General features: G+C 41.9%; 1 protein-coding gene across 1 annotated transcript in view; it reads right to left on the bottom strand.

Moving 5' to 3' along the window:
- Nucleotides 1-10669, bottom strand: part of wasla (WASP like actin nucleation promoting factor a) — a 31572-nt gene extending 20903 nt beyond the window's left edge. The window contains exons 1-9 of the mRNA XM_008311580.3: nucleotides 9736-10669; nucleotides 6935-7069; nucleotides 6751-6837; nucleotides 6239-6335; nucleotides 5115-5138; nucleotides 2253-2454; nucleotides 2002-2044; nucleotides 1060-1213; nucleotides 5-382 (exon numbers count right to left, since the gene is read on the bottom strand). Of these exons, the coding sequence (XP_008309802.1) occupies nucleotides 5-382; nucleotides 1060-1213; nucleotides 2002-2044; nucleotides 2253-2454; nucleotides 5115-5138; nucleotides 6239-6335; nucleotides 6751-6837; nucleotides 6935-7069; nucleotides 9736-9840 (1225 nt within the window). The 5' untranslated portion in view covers nucleotides 9841-10669. The remainder of the gene's footprint in view (nucleotides 1-4; nucleotides 383-1059; nucleotides 1214-2001; nucleotides 2045-2252; nucleotides 2455-5114; nucleotides 5139-6238; nucleotides 6336-6750; nucleotides 6838-6934; nucleotides 7070-9735) is intronic.
- Between the last annotated feature and the right edge of the window lie 5772 nt (nucleotides 10670-16441).

Genomic DNA, 16441 nt, shown 5'->3' with positions numbered 1-16441 from the left:
CTACTGTTGACTGGGGACTGATGGGTCTTTGGAGGAGCGGGAGGAGGAGGGGGCGGGGCTTGCGGTGTGACAGAAGCGTGCGATGGAGGAGGAGGCGGAGCCTGATGATGATGATGGTGGTGGTGGTGGTGGTGCGGAGGAGCCGGCGGAGCCTGGTGACTTGTTCTCGAAGGAGGCGGTGGGGGAGGTGGAGCACCCAGAGTCCCCGGTCTGGAGGGGGGAGGAGGAGGAGGTGCCGAGGCAGGTGCTCTGGATGGAGGAGGCGGCGGAGGGGCTCCTCGTCCCCCTCTTGAAGGAGGCGGAGGAGGTGGAGCCGAACTCTGGTGTGGGGGAGGAGGAGGTGGAGGTGGAGGACCTCCACGAGAAGGAGGGGGAGGTGGGGCTGCAGAACGGGGGAGAGAAAAAAGTGAGAAAGTGGGATTAGACCAGGAGTCAAAACGTGAAAGACCGGGAAAAAACACAAAAAAAGACTTCAGTTTTATTGGCAGGCTAACACTGCTGATGCTGCTGATGCTGCTGATGCTGCTAAAGCTGCTAATGCTGCTGATGCTGCTGATGCTGCTAACGCTGCTAATGCTGCTAATGCTGCTGATGCTGCTGATGCTGCTGATGCTGCTAAAGCTGCTGATGCTGCTAACGCTGCTGATGCTGCTAACGCTGCTAATGCTGCTGATGCTGCTAACGCTGCTAATGCTGCTAATGCTGCTGATGCTGCTGATGCTGCTAAAGCTGCTAATGCTGCTGATGCTGCTGATGCTGCTAAAGCTGCTGATGCTGCTAACGCTGCTGATGCTAATGTGACATTTACTCTTCATCAGCAGCTGCTGCTGCTGCTATTTCAGCAGCATTAGCAAGAATTGGCAACTTCTGTTGGAATAAGAAAAGAAAAACTCCAGTCCAGTCTCCAACACGGACTTATCATTTATGACACTTTTCCAACTTGGCTGCACATTTTCAACAAACAACAAAAGTGTCGGCAATTTAGAACAAAACAAATGTTTCTCAGCCACAGCGCGTGTGTGTGTGTGTGTGTGTGTGTGTGTGTGTGCGTGCTCTCACCCTGTCTCCTCAGCTCGTTCTTCACGGCCTCCACTCCTCCCTTCTTCTCGATGAAGTCGTAGATGACCTTGGACGTCTCTCGGTCTTTCAGCTGAGCCTCGGAGATGCCGCACATGTCGAACAGGTTCTTCAGCTCAGGATCCAAGTTGTTCAGCTGCAACAGTTCAAAGGTCAAACGCATCATTTAAATATAACAGACACACATGTTTCCTGGTCAAACAGTCACAAAGCTTGACACAGGTTTTCACAGACAACGGGAAAATAAAAAATATATATATTATATATATAAGATATTTTTCATTCATTATTATAAATATCGATAGCTAGTATTTATGAGTTTCCTCATCCTTTATACACAAGCCAGTTTAATCCAATTAAAAAAAGAGGAAGCGTCCAGAAGCTCATCATGACGCTGGTGTGACACCTAGTGGCAGACAAGTGGAAAGACAATCTGAATCCAATGTGGAAGCAAGTCAGTCAGCTTCTTTCTAAAACTGCCATAAATAAACGGGATTATTCACCATGGTTCTAGATTATTCTATAAATCCGACTGAGTGAATTGGAGGGAAAAAGTTAAAAACAATGAATGGTTAGCAACAAGGCTAATGGGCTAACGCTGTGCTGTTTGAGTCATGAGCTCACCTGTCAGCAGCTCTGATCAGGACTTTATTTACAACTGTCTGTGTTAACGTTACGATCGGAACAGCTGTTCTAACGCCTGTGGATCTACGGACGCTTATTTTTTTTTTAAACTTTGCATTTCAGTTCAGCCCAGAACATTCTGTGTCCTTCAGCTTCTCTCCATTTACATGAATATGAACTGGAAAACAACAAGAGCCCATTGTGCGACGGGTCATGCAGCCGCCACACAGGTCACTATTGTGCTGCCGAGTGTGTGTGTGTGTGTGTGTGTGTGTGTGTGGACGGAGAGACAGTACTCACATCAAAACCTGTGTTTGGATCCCAGCCCACGTGACCGATGTGTCTGAAAAGGACGGCACAGATGTGATGAGATCACACATATGTTTGGACAAAGACGTCCATACAGAAGGACACTGACTGATTAACATCAGCAAAGACACACAAAGAGAAACGGCTCCTTTACATCCAAAAAAAAGGTCAACACTTTTCCAAACTTTTACGATCTGGTTTGTCTATTAAAAAAAAGAGAAGTGATCGTCGGGCACACTCACTGGAAGTTGCTGGGCGTGCCGATGTCGGCCTTGGTCAGCTTCTTCTTCTTGCCCTTGCTCTTCTTGTCCTTGCGGCTCAGACCGCTGTGGCTCAGCATGTTGTTGAGGTGGTACGGCTGCTGGTGGCTGTGGGAGTTGTGGAATCTGAGGTTGTTGATCTCCGGGTTCTTGATGTCGACTGTGGCCATGTGCAGCGCCGGACCTACACCCAGGGTGGGACACACTGTACATGAGCTGGTGTGTGACAACCGCCTGTTGAACTGAACATTACATCACGAGTCCTCCCGTCTTCAGGAGGAGGCTGCTCCTCCAGCACCGAACTTCAGATATTTGTTTTTTTTACATTTTTCACATACGAGTGTGAACTTCAGATATTTGGTTTTTTTTTTACATTTTTCACATACGAGTGAGAAAAATAAAGCTTCTAATTAAAGTCAGCAGACGTTTGGTTTCTGCTCCTGCCAAGACCTGGAGACGTGCTGTTGTTGTTATTTACCAGCTACTGGAGGGAAGATCTGTGGCTAATTGAAAAACACACTGTATAAAAAAACTCCTGTTATTATTAATAGGTATCCTGTTTGTCTACTGTGGGCTGAGTGCAGAAATAGAGCCATCCAACACTGCTGCCTCCACACAGAAGATCCGTGTTTAGCCAACTTTTACACACCAGCTGACACACGTGTTACATGTTGTTAGTGCCGACGCAGAACTACTATTTGTGGTGTGAGCCTCACAGCTAAAGGAAGGTTAATTATTTTTATTATAAATTTCTATTATTTATTTATAATCCACCGTACTGTGAAGCATCAGTGTGGCTGAGAACCCATGCATTTTCTTGTCATGTTTGATGTCTAACAGCAGCGATGGCTTCTCCTGGGATCAGATCCATTCATTCTCTGAATCTGTCCCATAATCTCTACCAACCACAGCCACACCTAACATGACCACTAATCCACGGCTAATTCCAGTCCAAATCCCTGGACACAGATTTGGACCATACACATGGTCAATGTTGAAAAAAAAAAGTTTGAACTCTGTGGCTACAAAGCTTAGAAGTTCAAAGAAACAATCGGCGTGTTCTCCAGTCAGATCATCCATTAATGTCAACATTAACAAGATAATTGATGTCACATGTTGTTAGGAGACATTAAATATCTCAAGGAATTTATTTTAGACAAAGAGTCCCTAAGTTTGAGAGAAGACTCTTCTTCTCTCAAACTTGGACGTTATTTCAACTACAAAGTCTCTGAAGTCCAAACTTGGCTATTTGACCCTTTAACTTTGCAGTTGACCCTTGCAGTGACCTGCCACACTGTGGGATTCTGCAGCCGTAAACACTGCGTCCTCAGGCAGAGCAACGGCGTTGCCTACTAGGATACAGTACACACGTCTCTCAAACACAACCACGGCAACGACAACGACGGCGACGACGACAGCAGCCTGCTAGTTTTGAGTTTCACATCTGAAATGTCAGAACTAATCCACACCACTAGAGACAAACGTCGACCAGGGAAACCCATCCAGGCACAGACCCATTGTGTTGATTCAAGAGACGACTGGTCTGTCGAGCTTGTGTTAATCCCGTTCTTTGCAGTTTCAGCGTTGCCAACGATCAGAGGGCATAATGACAGCTAACGGTCTTGGGAGACAACACATGCAGCTGGGTGTGAACGTCGTGTCCACGTGTCTGTAAACAAACAGAGCTGCTAAGATTCGTCCACTGACCAACATCACTGGTTTAGAAGGACGTCTGGGCAGCGGTGTCTGCTTATAACACACACTTTTAGTACTGAATGGGTATAAACAAGTCTGAACTGACAACACATACAACAACTGACCTGGAACTAAAATCAAATCAGTTCAATATGTCAGATCTCCCGCGGAAAAAAGATTCAATCTCAAGGAACTCACTGCTTAAATTAAAGTTAGAAATAAAGACTGGGTTTACAAGAAACAAACAAGATAGTAAAAGTATAGTAAACCACAATGATGTAGTTTCCCTGTCTCTCCTGCAGGGGGCGCTCAAAAAGGCAAAAACAGCCTAGAGAATGCACTGGTTTGTAAATGTATTTCTTTAGTTCCTTAAAAATGTTGGAGGAATTACAGCACCTTGACAATAGTTCCATCAACAAAAGGAGAGAAAACGCTGCACTAAAAATCTGAAATATTGAATAAAAAAATAAATAAAAAACTGTAAAAATCAAACTGTTTAGAGGACACAGAAACATTATTTATGGTGTCTGGGGATGTCACAGATTATTACTGCCCTGCAAATCAGTTTGGAGAGAAGGACAGAGACCATGAGGTTTACGTGCAGCACAGATGGACCTTCTGCTGATCAGATTAACCTGCTGAGGACTCCACTCTGTGTCAGTATGTCAGTTGCACAGTCTGTGGAGCGGTCCAGCTTCTGTAACCAGTGTAATTTTTACTAAAATGCTGTGACATCTCACAACCACAACAGATCAGAAGTCCTGAAGCCCTAAGCTGGGCTGCAGCCGCTGATGCGATCGACAAACAATGACGAGCTTTGTCAACCCGTCAAGTTATTTTGATGACGTGCAGCACAAACAACTGCCTCCATCTTAAAAACACAAGCTTTGCCATTGGTTCAGTTGATACACTGTGTACGGAAATGTGCCGTATTTAACTGTCAATCCAGAAAGAATGATGTCAACGTTTATGATGACGTCAAGTCTCCTGACCTTTGTGATCACTCAAACTTTCTTAAGGAAGTGCAAAAACACTGAGGTCTGTTTGACTCCACTGGATCACTGAGGCTGTGTGTGTTATTATTTTTAAATAATAATAAAAAAAGATTATTAAAAAAATCAATTCAAATCTGTCGTGAGATCAACATACCATTTCTAGGCTCACTTCTTTTTTCTGCAAAAGAAAAGTTGACAAAGTTACAACGATTTTCAGGCATTGACCCTAGTGGTCAAACGCTGTGATTGAAACTTTGTTTTGCTCAAGGAAATGAAGCGGTTAATGGAAAAGTTGAGATTTAGTGAGCAGAACTCTGCTGTGATCGTCAGGTGAGCGTTTGTTGGCGTCAAAGCCAGTGAGAGGAAAAGTCAGCCATGTTGGGGTGGGCAGAACAGAGAAGAAGCAGCAAAAGCTCGAGATGCAAAGTTGAGTCTTACATAAACGTTGGACGACCAAAAATAGTGCTGTTTTCCTTCTGTGTGAGTCGCTAAAGCTTTAGTCATCATCACAGTTTGAGAATCAGAAAAAAAACAAAAATGCTGAGAGACATTAGGAGGAAGTCAGAGAAGATCACTGCTGCAGAGACGTCTGGTTTACAGACGGAGACAGAGAGAAACACACCAGAACTAGTGCAGAGAACAAGTGTTCCTCATACGATCTCAAAACATTACATCCAATCCCAGGTCGAGAAGACGGTCAGCTGATGTGAGGACGTGGGCATCATTTTTGTAACATGCGGCCCGTCTGGATTTGACAGTCAATGATAAATAAAATAAAATAAATACAACCATAACATTTCCACTGTTATTTACAACTACTGTTGTAAAAAACAGAGCCTTAAAAACAGTGGTCTCAAAGTCTGGACCTGGGGCCATTTCCGGGCCGTGCAAATAATTTTGCCAATGAATTTCTTTTATATACATTACATTTTTTTTAATCAATTACCATTTGCACTATTATATTATACTGCATTTATATTTAACAAAAACGACTTGTTTTGGATTGACTTTGTCAGCAGTGGCTCTCGGCTGCTCCTAAAGAGTCACTACCTGTATTCATATTCAAATTCAAACAAAGTGATGAGCAGAAACTAGTGATGTCCTTTGGAGATAAATTCGTTGTTAATATAATTTTTTTTAACCCTGTGCCATGTTCATCTTCCTGGGAAAAGGTAAAGCAGAGACGTATGAGAGACACTGCTCCAGATCGTTGTTAATCACGACGGAGGTAAGTGAGGAAACAGACGAGCGGAAGAGTTTTATTAAACTGAAACTCACCAGTTTTGCGTTGCCGACGGTTGAGCAGGTCAGAGATCGCCACTCGGAACCGCTTGGCCTCTTCTTCGCTGGCAAAATTCAGACCGATCTGACAGGACTGGAAATGAAGAGAGAGAGGAGTCACTGATATCACTGACATTTAGATTTTTGAAAGGCTTCTGATGAGATGGCAAGAGTGAAAAATGTCACTGAGGTCACACTGTGGCTCATCTGCAAACATCAGTGAAATGTTTGTGTCAAAATGAAAGTGTTTCCTACAGGCACTGTAACAAACCTAGGGGAAATCATAGGGAACAAAGAATTCTGACGCCAACAGGAACCGTTGAAACGTAACGTTGTGCAAATGAGAACTAGTCCCCAGGGCAAAAAACTATGTTTAACAAATACATTTCTTTGTTCACTTTTATTAGTGAAAAAACAACAGCCTTTAAACCCAGGACATCTAGGACACTGCGTCTTCTTCATTCCAGTATGAAGGGGAGTGGGAAAACCCACTGTTCACGACTACGTACATCTCCTGCAAATGAAATGAAGTAGGATCTGGAGCAGCTCATGTTGAAGTTGTGGTAAAGTTCCTGCTCAAACATGACTTTCCCCTCCTGTAAAAAAAGATGGAGACAGAAACAAAACATCAGTCGGTTCTTTGATTGGATGAGGGGATTTCAGCTTTGAAGCACAGCTGTCACGTCCACTCACTTTGATGTCAAACACTCTGACGAAGTAGGATCTCTGTGGGTTGTCTTTCACCAGACAGGCCACTCCACAGCACCTCTTCACCCACACGCAGCTCCGATCAGTCCCGTACACCTGGACCACTGCTGAACACAGGGTCTGCGCAAACACAGGACAGAAAAAAAGAAAAGTATGTTATTAGTATTGGCAAATACTCCAAACTGCAACATCGGTATCAGACATGAAAAAGTTGCATCGACCCAGGCCTCAAACTTAGAGTCGTCCAATTAATTATTTATAGAACAGAGACAACAGTGGACCAGGCGTTATTATATGAAGTAATGGCAGAAATATATTTGATGATCATTAGTCAATTACTGCTGATCACAGCAGAGCATCTTAGACGAGTAACCATTCGTTCTGCAGACAAAGACCAGACACAACTGGGTTTCATAATTATGAAGAAAAGGAGGCCGGAGTGACCTACAGTGATAAATTTAACTTTCATTTTTTAGCAGCACAGGAAGCTCCTCTCCCCAGCTCCATCCTGTCCTCAGAATGTTCTGCTTTGTGATTCTGAGGTTTCTGGAGAAGACACGCTGTGTTAATTCCTCTGCCAGGTCCTGTCCCTCTTTGACAGAAAGTAAATCCAGATGCTTGGGGGAGAAGGGAGGAAATGCCAATGGGCTGGTTTCCTCCTCTGTGATTTATGAGTGCAGGTCACAGGAGCAGCAGGAAACACTTTTCACCGTGAAATGACTCAGTGGCATCACACGGGAAAGGTCAAAGGTTAGCCGTAAGATCGCTCATTTAGGCACTGTAGATTCCCACCATGGTAAAGTGGGGGGACAGCAGACATTCTGCAGGCTGGCTAGCACAGGCTAGCACAGGCTAGCACCTTCAAATGCCAGTTACTAGTCATCACAACCAAAGTATTCCTAACAAGTGATTTAAAAAAAACAAAAAACAAAACAGGCTCATTGTTAGAAGCGGATGATAAATTGTAAAGAAGAATCCACAATAGAACACTGTACACAGTCAAGATCTGTGACATGGACAAGCTGAAAACTTTACACAGAAAATATTTTTGGAAATGTATATTAGGATTACGTGAATTTGTTTTGTTTTGACTTCTTCAGTGCAACTCTCGCTCACAAAAACACCTTTTTACGAGGTTAACAAAACAGCCCTGACCCAGATCAGCCCATAACCATCAGCTGAAAGAAACAGAAATTTAAGGAGCACAGGTGTCAAAATTCCTTGATCTAAGAAATGATATTTAACGTCAGTGTTGATTCAATGTCCTGTTGCAGCACAGTCTTAAATTTCAACCTCAATATGACACACCCTTACTGTCTTTCTGGTTGGCAGTGTACTGTAAAGGCAGTAGCCAGTTCCACTGGACCAAAGGTGTCAAACTAGTAATGCTGCCAAATAGAGTCCACCTAGTGGTGATATTCTACTGTCCTCCGTATCATCAGCAGAGTTCTTCATCCTTAATCAACAGATCTACATGGATGTTAAATACATGACAAGACTCCAGACGTTTACATCACCACTCTGTTGCAGAGTGGACGCCAGCAGTCCTGGAGTTTTCAGTCCGTCTGTGATCTTGCAGATTGTGCACAGGGCAACTGTGTGATATGGTGTTATTTTTGGACATGTACTGCACTCTCATTAAAAATGCAACACTATTGTGAGTCGTCAATGCACCATGTTTTCACCATCCTGTCATTAACGTTGTGTATGCTGAGAATAGTTGAACTGTAGTTAAGACTACTATGGCATCAGTCTACACTTTGTGTTGCATTAGAACCTGAAAGAGTTTTTTTCTTTTTTAGGTTTGTTTTTAATTGATTAAAACTTGTGTATTTGTGCGTATGTGTAAATGCTACCAAGTGAACCTCGGAAAAAGGTTACATTTCTGGCAGAATTCAGTTGATATGTAAAGGATTCACCAATAAGTAATCTCACTAAAGTCATGGAAAAAAAAAGACAAGAAGAGAGAAATCCCTGGTAATAACTAAAACTTAAAGAAACAACGAAGCCAGCATCATTCTGGAAACTTTATGTGAATAACGTATACAGAATGCATCATAAGCACAAAGTTAGGGTTAAAGATACTCAATGTTATCGGATGGAGCTGCTGTAGTCAAGCACACTTATTTATTTATTTGGTATTTTCAACTTTAAATATTCCTACAATACGTAAACCTGTAACCAAAGCAGGTTTGGTCCAACATCTGATTCAAGTTCATCTGAACTGACACCTGCATTTGTTAGACTGCAATGTTCGGATGCAGTCAACTCCATACACACAAATACTTTATTTGTACCTTATTTTCCTAAATATAGGTCGCACATTTTGACTGATAACACCATTCCCATCCGTGCACTAACAGGACTCAGTATGAATGAATTCTATGAAAAGCACTGCGTCATTACGCAGTCGTGTTTTGTATAGGAGTCTGGGAAATTTGCACGTACGTCATTTCCTATCCTTTATTGTCACTTAGTTGATGTATATACTTTGTAGTTATAAGCATATTATGAAAGCTGATCGATTTGGTTTTTGATCAAAGTGGCGGCAGGAGGGATGGAGCAGCAGGGTTATTTAAAGCAGCCTGTCGGCGGGGTTTGGAGTAGGCCAGCTGAACAAATATAAGGAGAATTTTGTGTCGTGGCAGTGCAGTGTCTCCATTAATAAGGCGGTCAACGACATTTGCAACTGAGAACTCACTTAGTGTTATGTTTGAAGGACATGGGGATGAACAGTTGGGGTTATCATTTGCACCTGCTGGTGATAAACAAACGAATGAACTTACGGCGCATTTCCTGCCCAGGTAGCTGAACAAGCACTCGTTCTCCTGCGGGGTCAGGAGAAGGGAGCCGACGTTTGCAACCCTGCGGGGCGGCGGGTGGCTGTTCATGGCTCCTTGTTCTCGTAGTTGATGCCGAAATGTTGCGGTTTCCCCGCGGTCTAAGTCAGTTGAAGTCTGCTGATTACAGAAAATCCATGCGGGCTCCGGTTGCTGTGGCCTGCAACCGGATCATCTCCGCTGAGTCCGACTCCGGGCTGGAGGGCGGAGGAGGACGGGGGTGGATTTTCCGTCTTACTCTTGCTCGAGAAGAATCAAAACTTCTTCGTTTACTGGTTATTTATTTAGGTTGAAGTCCCGTTTTGCCTATGAAGACAGATATATGATCAACTTTCATTCGGAAACTCTCGCAGCTGCAGCGGCTATGCGTACATCCAACATGGAAGCGAGGCGGAGTGAACCACTTTAAAACAGGGAGGAGGGGTGACCCTTAAAGGCAAACTCTATGATTATTTACTTTAAACTGAAAAGAACAAACATTTAACAAACAAACGTAGCGAAATACGAAACCTCAAACTATCTGTTTATGGATGTTCTCTTTATGTAGGCTTGTTTTACCGCAGTGGGGCTAGAACGTGGTTGTTGACAGAAAGTGGTTCAGTCCGATGTGGCAGTAGGAATGCAGCTATGCGGAGGGAAAGGGAGGGGATCATGGAGCGGGGTGGGAGTTTGACGTCAAAGGGGAGGGGCTTAAAGGCGGAAGTACTAAACGTAAATATGATCTGACGTTGACTTTTTTGGGAGACGAAAACAGTTAAATTTTTCAATGAAGCGATCTAAACTATACAAACAATTTTGAAATATGAAATATTAATATTTAATTTGTAACACTAAAGAAACCAAGTCTATTTTAAATTCTTATTTATTTTACATGCTAATTTAATTACTCACAAAAATACAGGGTACACGTAAATATATTTGTAATGGTTGATGTTGGGAATCACAGAGTGGAAGAGTTGGTTTGCATTACAGCAGGAAAAAACCGATTTGCTGTTTTTTTTTATTAAGAAAAAAAACGATTTGCTGTTTTTTTGCTGATTTGCTGAGACTTAACTTCATTTAATTGTTTCAGACACTTTAAATTAAACAGACAGTGCTTAGTTGTTTGTCACGTAGCTGTAATAAACTGGCAAATTGACCAGGGTCTATGCTGCTCTTGCCTAAATTAAGATTGCAGACCCCAGAGCCTGACTCCAGACACGTGTTTCTTTTAAAACAACACATAACATGTGCTTTGTAATGTCAGCCGTCAAAAAGATAAAATGAGGGCAAAGGTGATGATGACCATGGCGGCAGATGGACAGACACAAGCAGACCTGCTGCAAAATTAAAGCCGGTCAGCAGCATTAACAATTAAAACTAATCCGTTGACCAGCTGCTTCTTTACTCTACTGCAAAAAATATGGGTTGAGGGACAATTCACATATTTTACAACTATTTTTTTACACTGCTAATTTATAAAGGCCTAAATATTCCCAAAACCAGTGAAATAAAAATTGCTCAGAAAGTAGGATACATACTGCATATTTTGAGGCCTAAATATTCCCAAAAACAATGGAATAAAACTCGCTCATAAAGTAGGATACATACTGCATATTTTGATGGGATGAACACTAGATGGCGGTATATACGCTGATTTCGGGTAAATGATTTAGCTGAGCTAAAATTAAAAAAAAAAAAATCCAAGCATCAGGTGAAATCATTTATGGTTCTGGGAAAAATTAAAGGTACTGGCAGTATACAGTAAATATCTGGTTACAGACAAACAGCTGCTAGTATAACCTGCAAAAAGGTTTGAATACATTTTACTCTGTACGCAAATTGTAAAAATAAAAACATTATGCATGAATGGATCCACAGTCCTGCACACCACAAAATGATACATTTATTTATCTGTTAATCAGAAGGCTCCAGACAAATAGGTAAAGTCTGTGACATCGTTTTCTATCGAGAGTTCTACTTCTTCGCACAAACATCTATTTCACTGGGGCTGCCAGTATAATCTAATAAAATAGTAGTTTTTAGCATTGAATGATGGGAGTCACTGGGATGGGAGTCGTCTGTGTCTTTTCCTGTCCAGACATTTAGTTACAACTCAGACAATGGTCCAACAAATGGAAGCTTCTTTTATAAGCTTTTCTCACAAATGTTGTAGTCATCATGCACACAAGCATTACTGAAATATTTATCAAAACAAAATGAGGTTGGCTTTTTCAGTGTAATGTAAAATGAGTTAAGAGACAAACTCTGCACAAATTACGTTACTACATTATGAAAATGAAAGGCGGGAGAAAGAAATGTATCTGTTAGAATGTAATAAATATGGATTTTGTGTTATGCACAGACGTTGCAACAGGAAAAGGAAAAGCAAGAAATCAACTTCAGTGGAACAGCTCTCAGTCAGCACTACTAATGTCTGCCTTTCTAGCCCCAGATGTGTTAACAACAGCATAAAAACCTATGGAAGAATTCATGTGAAAGAAATCATGGTTGTCCAGCTGTTGTCCATGAAAATGTTTCAGTGCTTTAACGTTGTTTTATTGTGTGTTAAAGTCTATAATCTGACCAATGGGAACTTTTTAAAAACTGTAAAATCCAGCATAAAACAAGTTTATTTGAAAATAAAAAAGTTTCAGAAACATAGTTGCGATTGTGACGTCGTGTTGGTTTTGGAAACAAACTCCTGTAACAGTGTGAACATGATCCAAGTGCACTCAGCAAGTTCCATTGTTCCATCCCATTACTGTGTTAATACACCGTCTGCAGTGACACCTGGGAAAAGTTAAATATTGCAACTTACCAAATTCCTTTCCACCAAATGTAATCACAGCAAATCCCTGCCCCCGGGGCCAGATTAGTTACCAAGAGCCTGCTTCTGTACACAGGTATTGGTATAATATTGTGGAGTCGGCATAGAAACATCTCCTTCCTACAGTATGTAACCTAAAGATTTGGCTTCTAGATTATAAAGAGCTTTTTTCTGTTTTTATTAATGAAAATATAATCCTTAAGACTTGGTCTGAAAAATGTCTAGAGGACAACCTTGGCAGGTCAAAGAACAGGCCATGAACATTCCGAGGTGAGAGAAAACTGCCAAGGAAAAACTGAGAAAAGAAGCCAAATTGCTGGAGTGAAATTCTGCAAAGTCAAACAAAGAACTTGCAAAATATACATGAAAAACAACTGGCGAAGAAAGTCAGGAAAAAAAAAATCTCCCAACCATTAGAAGAACTTCTGAAGTGTTCACCACAAAACAGTGTTTCCCGAAAGTGTTTAAAAGTGGAGTTATGACAGGTGAGCGCTGGTAAAAGCCTGACTGCCAGTTCCTGTTAGACTGAGGACAGAGGTTTGTGGATGTGAGCCTGGACACTTGTTTCCACTGTTGTGCATGTTTGGAGCTAACATCTTCTCTGCTCTGCTCAGCAGTTCTACAGTTGGCAGGCACTTTCTAAGCAGCACTTCAGAAACGGAGCGACTGCTGCTGCATTTTATATGTATACATTAAAGAATAGAACGCCTTTGTTGTCTGCTGTCCTTCATGTGCAGTAACATCAGTGAAGGAAGTGGAGCCAAAATCATGGTATTTTGGCTCCTCCATCGGTTGGAAAATAACCAGGTCTGATCTTTCATTCATTTCACACCGTGTTCTCTCTGAGCTCTTTTCTCCAAACGCCCACCCAGATGTGGATGAACGTTCCCCTCTTCATTTGTTTCTGCAGCTGAAGGAATGCACCTTGATTTTATCTAACGAATGTTCCTCTCCTGCCAATGTCAGCCATGCAACCTGTGAAAAAGTACGTGAGGAAGACAGATTTTTTTTTCTCTTGTGTTTTGAATGGGTCTGTTTGAGCACCGATCATCTACAGTTCTGTAACGCTGATGTAGAGGTGCGGTCAGAAGAGATGGACAATAATCCTCCAGATGTTTCCTCAGCTCTGCAGCTGAGAACAGCACGAGGAAGCAGATATTGACCAGAATCTACTACAGTGTTAAGATTCAGAGACGGATGCAAAAGTTGTTTTTAGTTAAGAGACTAGAAGCATCATTAAAGGTTACAAAAGGTCAAGGTGGCCGTTAAAACCCTGTAGTTAAAACCTATTGTCATGTGTTAAAATATCAACTCCACATCATTTGTAGCCTTGAATTTTTGTTGTACAAATCACAATTTTTTAATTCTAAATATTTAGGGAACAGGTTTGGCGGACAGGGTGAGAGCGCCTCCATGTGGCCGTGTTCAACTACCGACACCAAACCCTGGGAACACACTGTGGCTTGGTTAGTGTCTGCAGCTTCATCTCCTGTCAGTTAAACCATTGTCCAGTTGGACGCACAATGAGGAGGGACCACAACAAACAATAGCAACAGCATCTCTGCCCCACTAAAACCCCGGGGACCTGGAAAGGGGGCAACACTGTGGGCAAACAAATGAGCGGACAATCTCTGTATCTGCTACAGCGGGTTTAAACATGGCAGATGGAACGATCTGGAATCTTTCGGCACGGTCACAGGAAACTGTATGGTAAGGTACGTCAACTTCACTGAAGACTACAGCTGAATGAATTAATCATATATTTATTTGAAGCGAGATCTACCAATCACAGCACAGAATGTTGTTTTCAACTTTCATAAAAATAATTTCCACTTCTGAATGACATGAAATTAAACAAGATGACCCAGAGATTTAGGAAAACGGAGACATCTATGTGAACTGTGTTAGTAAAAAATGGAAAATGCAGGTTTCTGTGGTTGCTGCAGAAGTGAGGGGTCTGTGCCATGTTGTTAATAAAAAAACATTAAAACCACATCTGGAAATTGCAGCAGTCAGACCGCATTCTGAAAGACGTGATCATAATCACGGTCCTGGGTAAAGCTGGAAACGAACCAGATATAATCAGTATAGTGTGTGTGTGTGTGTGTGTGTGTGTGTGTGAGAGAGAGAGAGAGAGAATATGGCCTGTGTCCACTTTTTAAAAAAGACTTGTTTTACATGGTGAAGATAAAAAAAACAACTTTTTTTCAACTTTTGTCTAAAACCATGTTGACCTCAAACACAGCCTTCTCAAATCTCATCCTAAGAGTTTTGCACGGTGCCATGTGATACCTGGATGTCTGATGAACTGCTGCAGCTTCCGCTTTGGTGCTGTTCATAACACAGAGTTGTTTACAACCCTGGAGTGGTTGGCTGGTTAACCACACCTGTCATTCATCATTTGGACGGTCAGTGGGTGTGGTGTCGGTTCTTAAGAGTTCGGACCTGATGGTGACCTGTTGTGGGTCGTTTGTGGCTGGGAGCCTTCGCTTTATCCACTGGTCTGATGTGGTTTGTTTTAATGGCCTCAGAAGTAAAGGAGATGCTTGATTACAGAGCTTCAGTTAGAATTAGGTCCTAACTCCATCATTTCTCACATTTTGGATGATAAAATACAAAATAACACAAGAATAAATTTAATTATGTCAAATTATATTTCTGATGTTGGACACGCGCAGACACTCGGTCTGGACCTGGAAAATCATTACACCTTTAAAGCATCTGTTGAGAAAGTTCTCTCTCACGCAGTGGGGACCTGGAAGACAAAGTGTTCAAAAAAACCTCTCCTCTCAAGTCCAGTTAAACCAAGGTCACTGAATGCAGGGACATGTTGTGAACATTAATGTAATCACAGGGTCATTAACTGTTAATGCAGGGCTATACTGTAGCTTCATATTTTCCGGAGCTGGTCGTGAATCAAGAGCACTCAGTCAGAGCCGTCCAGACCAGCCTTCAACCACATCTGCACATACCAGTGTGGTCGAAACGCTACAGATTAAAAATCAAACGTACACGAACACAAACCATTGTGTTCGGCCAGTCCTTTCCCTAAAGTAGCATTAGCCTAACAACGTCACGTCGGAGTGAAACAAGATGTTTATACACGCTCTTCATACAGTGTCGACATCGTAAAACTAAGAAAACGCAGCAGTGCAACGAAGGCTACGTTCAGCCCGGTGTTTCCATCATCGTCCACGGTTCTGATGAATTCTTGGATTTAGCCACATTCATTTGTACAGCAATCAACCATAATATGACTGGAACCACACTGTTGCATATTTCAGACTCATAATGAATTTCCCAACCAAGTCTTGGCAGCTTTGTTTATAGCTTGAAGACATTTCTCTCACTCTCTTCAGTAGCTTTAAAGGAAAATATAAGTTATGATTATATTATATTGAACAAACAGGCAGGATTACTGTGACCAAATGATTGACAAACATTGGTTCAAAAACAGTCAAAAACAGACTAAAAACAGTTCTAAATACTACATGATACTAAAAAGGATGTTTTGAGTAATAGAGTAATAATATTACTTCAATAATAAAGTAAATATCATTTAATTCAAATAAACTACATGTTTTTGTATTGACCAGCTCCATTCATTAACCTCCACATTGTTGGAACAGAAAGGGTCACGTAATGTTCCTTTAATTACAGTGTGGAATCATTTGGGGAATGATGATACTAATTTTGGCTGTTTTGGAATTTCTGCCTTGTGTTGGTGTTTAGAGATTCAAGTCTGTGGTTGTGTGGTCAGATACTCTTGTCACAATGTACAAGACTCTAGTACTCTACTACTCTAGACCTGGGTGCCTGTGAAACCATGTGTAGAATGAGACC

This window comes from Cynoglossus semilaevis, chromosome 6 (genome assembly GCF_000523025.1).
Source record: "Cynoglossus semilaevis isolate Cse_v1.0 chromosome 6, Cse_v1.0, whole genome shotgun sequence".
In the NCBI taxonomy this organism is placed as follows: Eukaryota; Metazoa; Chordata; class Actinopteri; order Pleuronectiformes; family Cynoglossidae; genus Cynoglossus; species Cynoglossus semilaevis.
The sequence above is the reverse complement of the archived record's forward strand: the minus strand, read 5'-3'. Positions and strand labels throughout refer to the sequence as shown.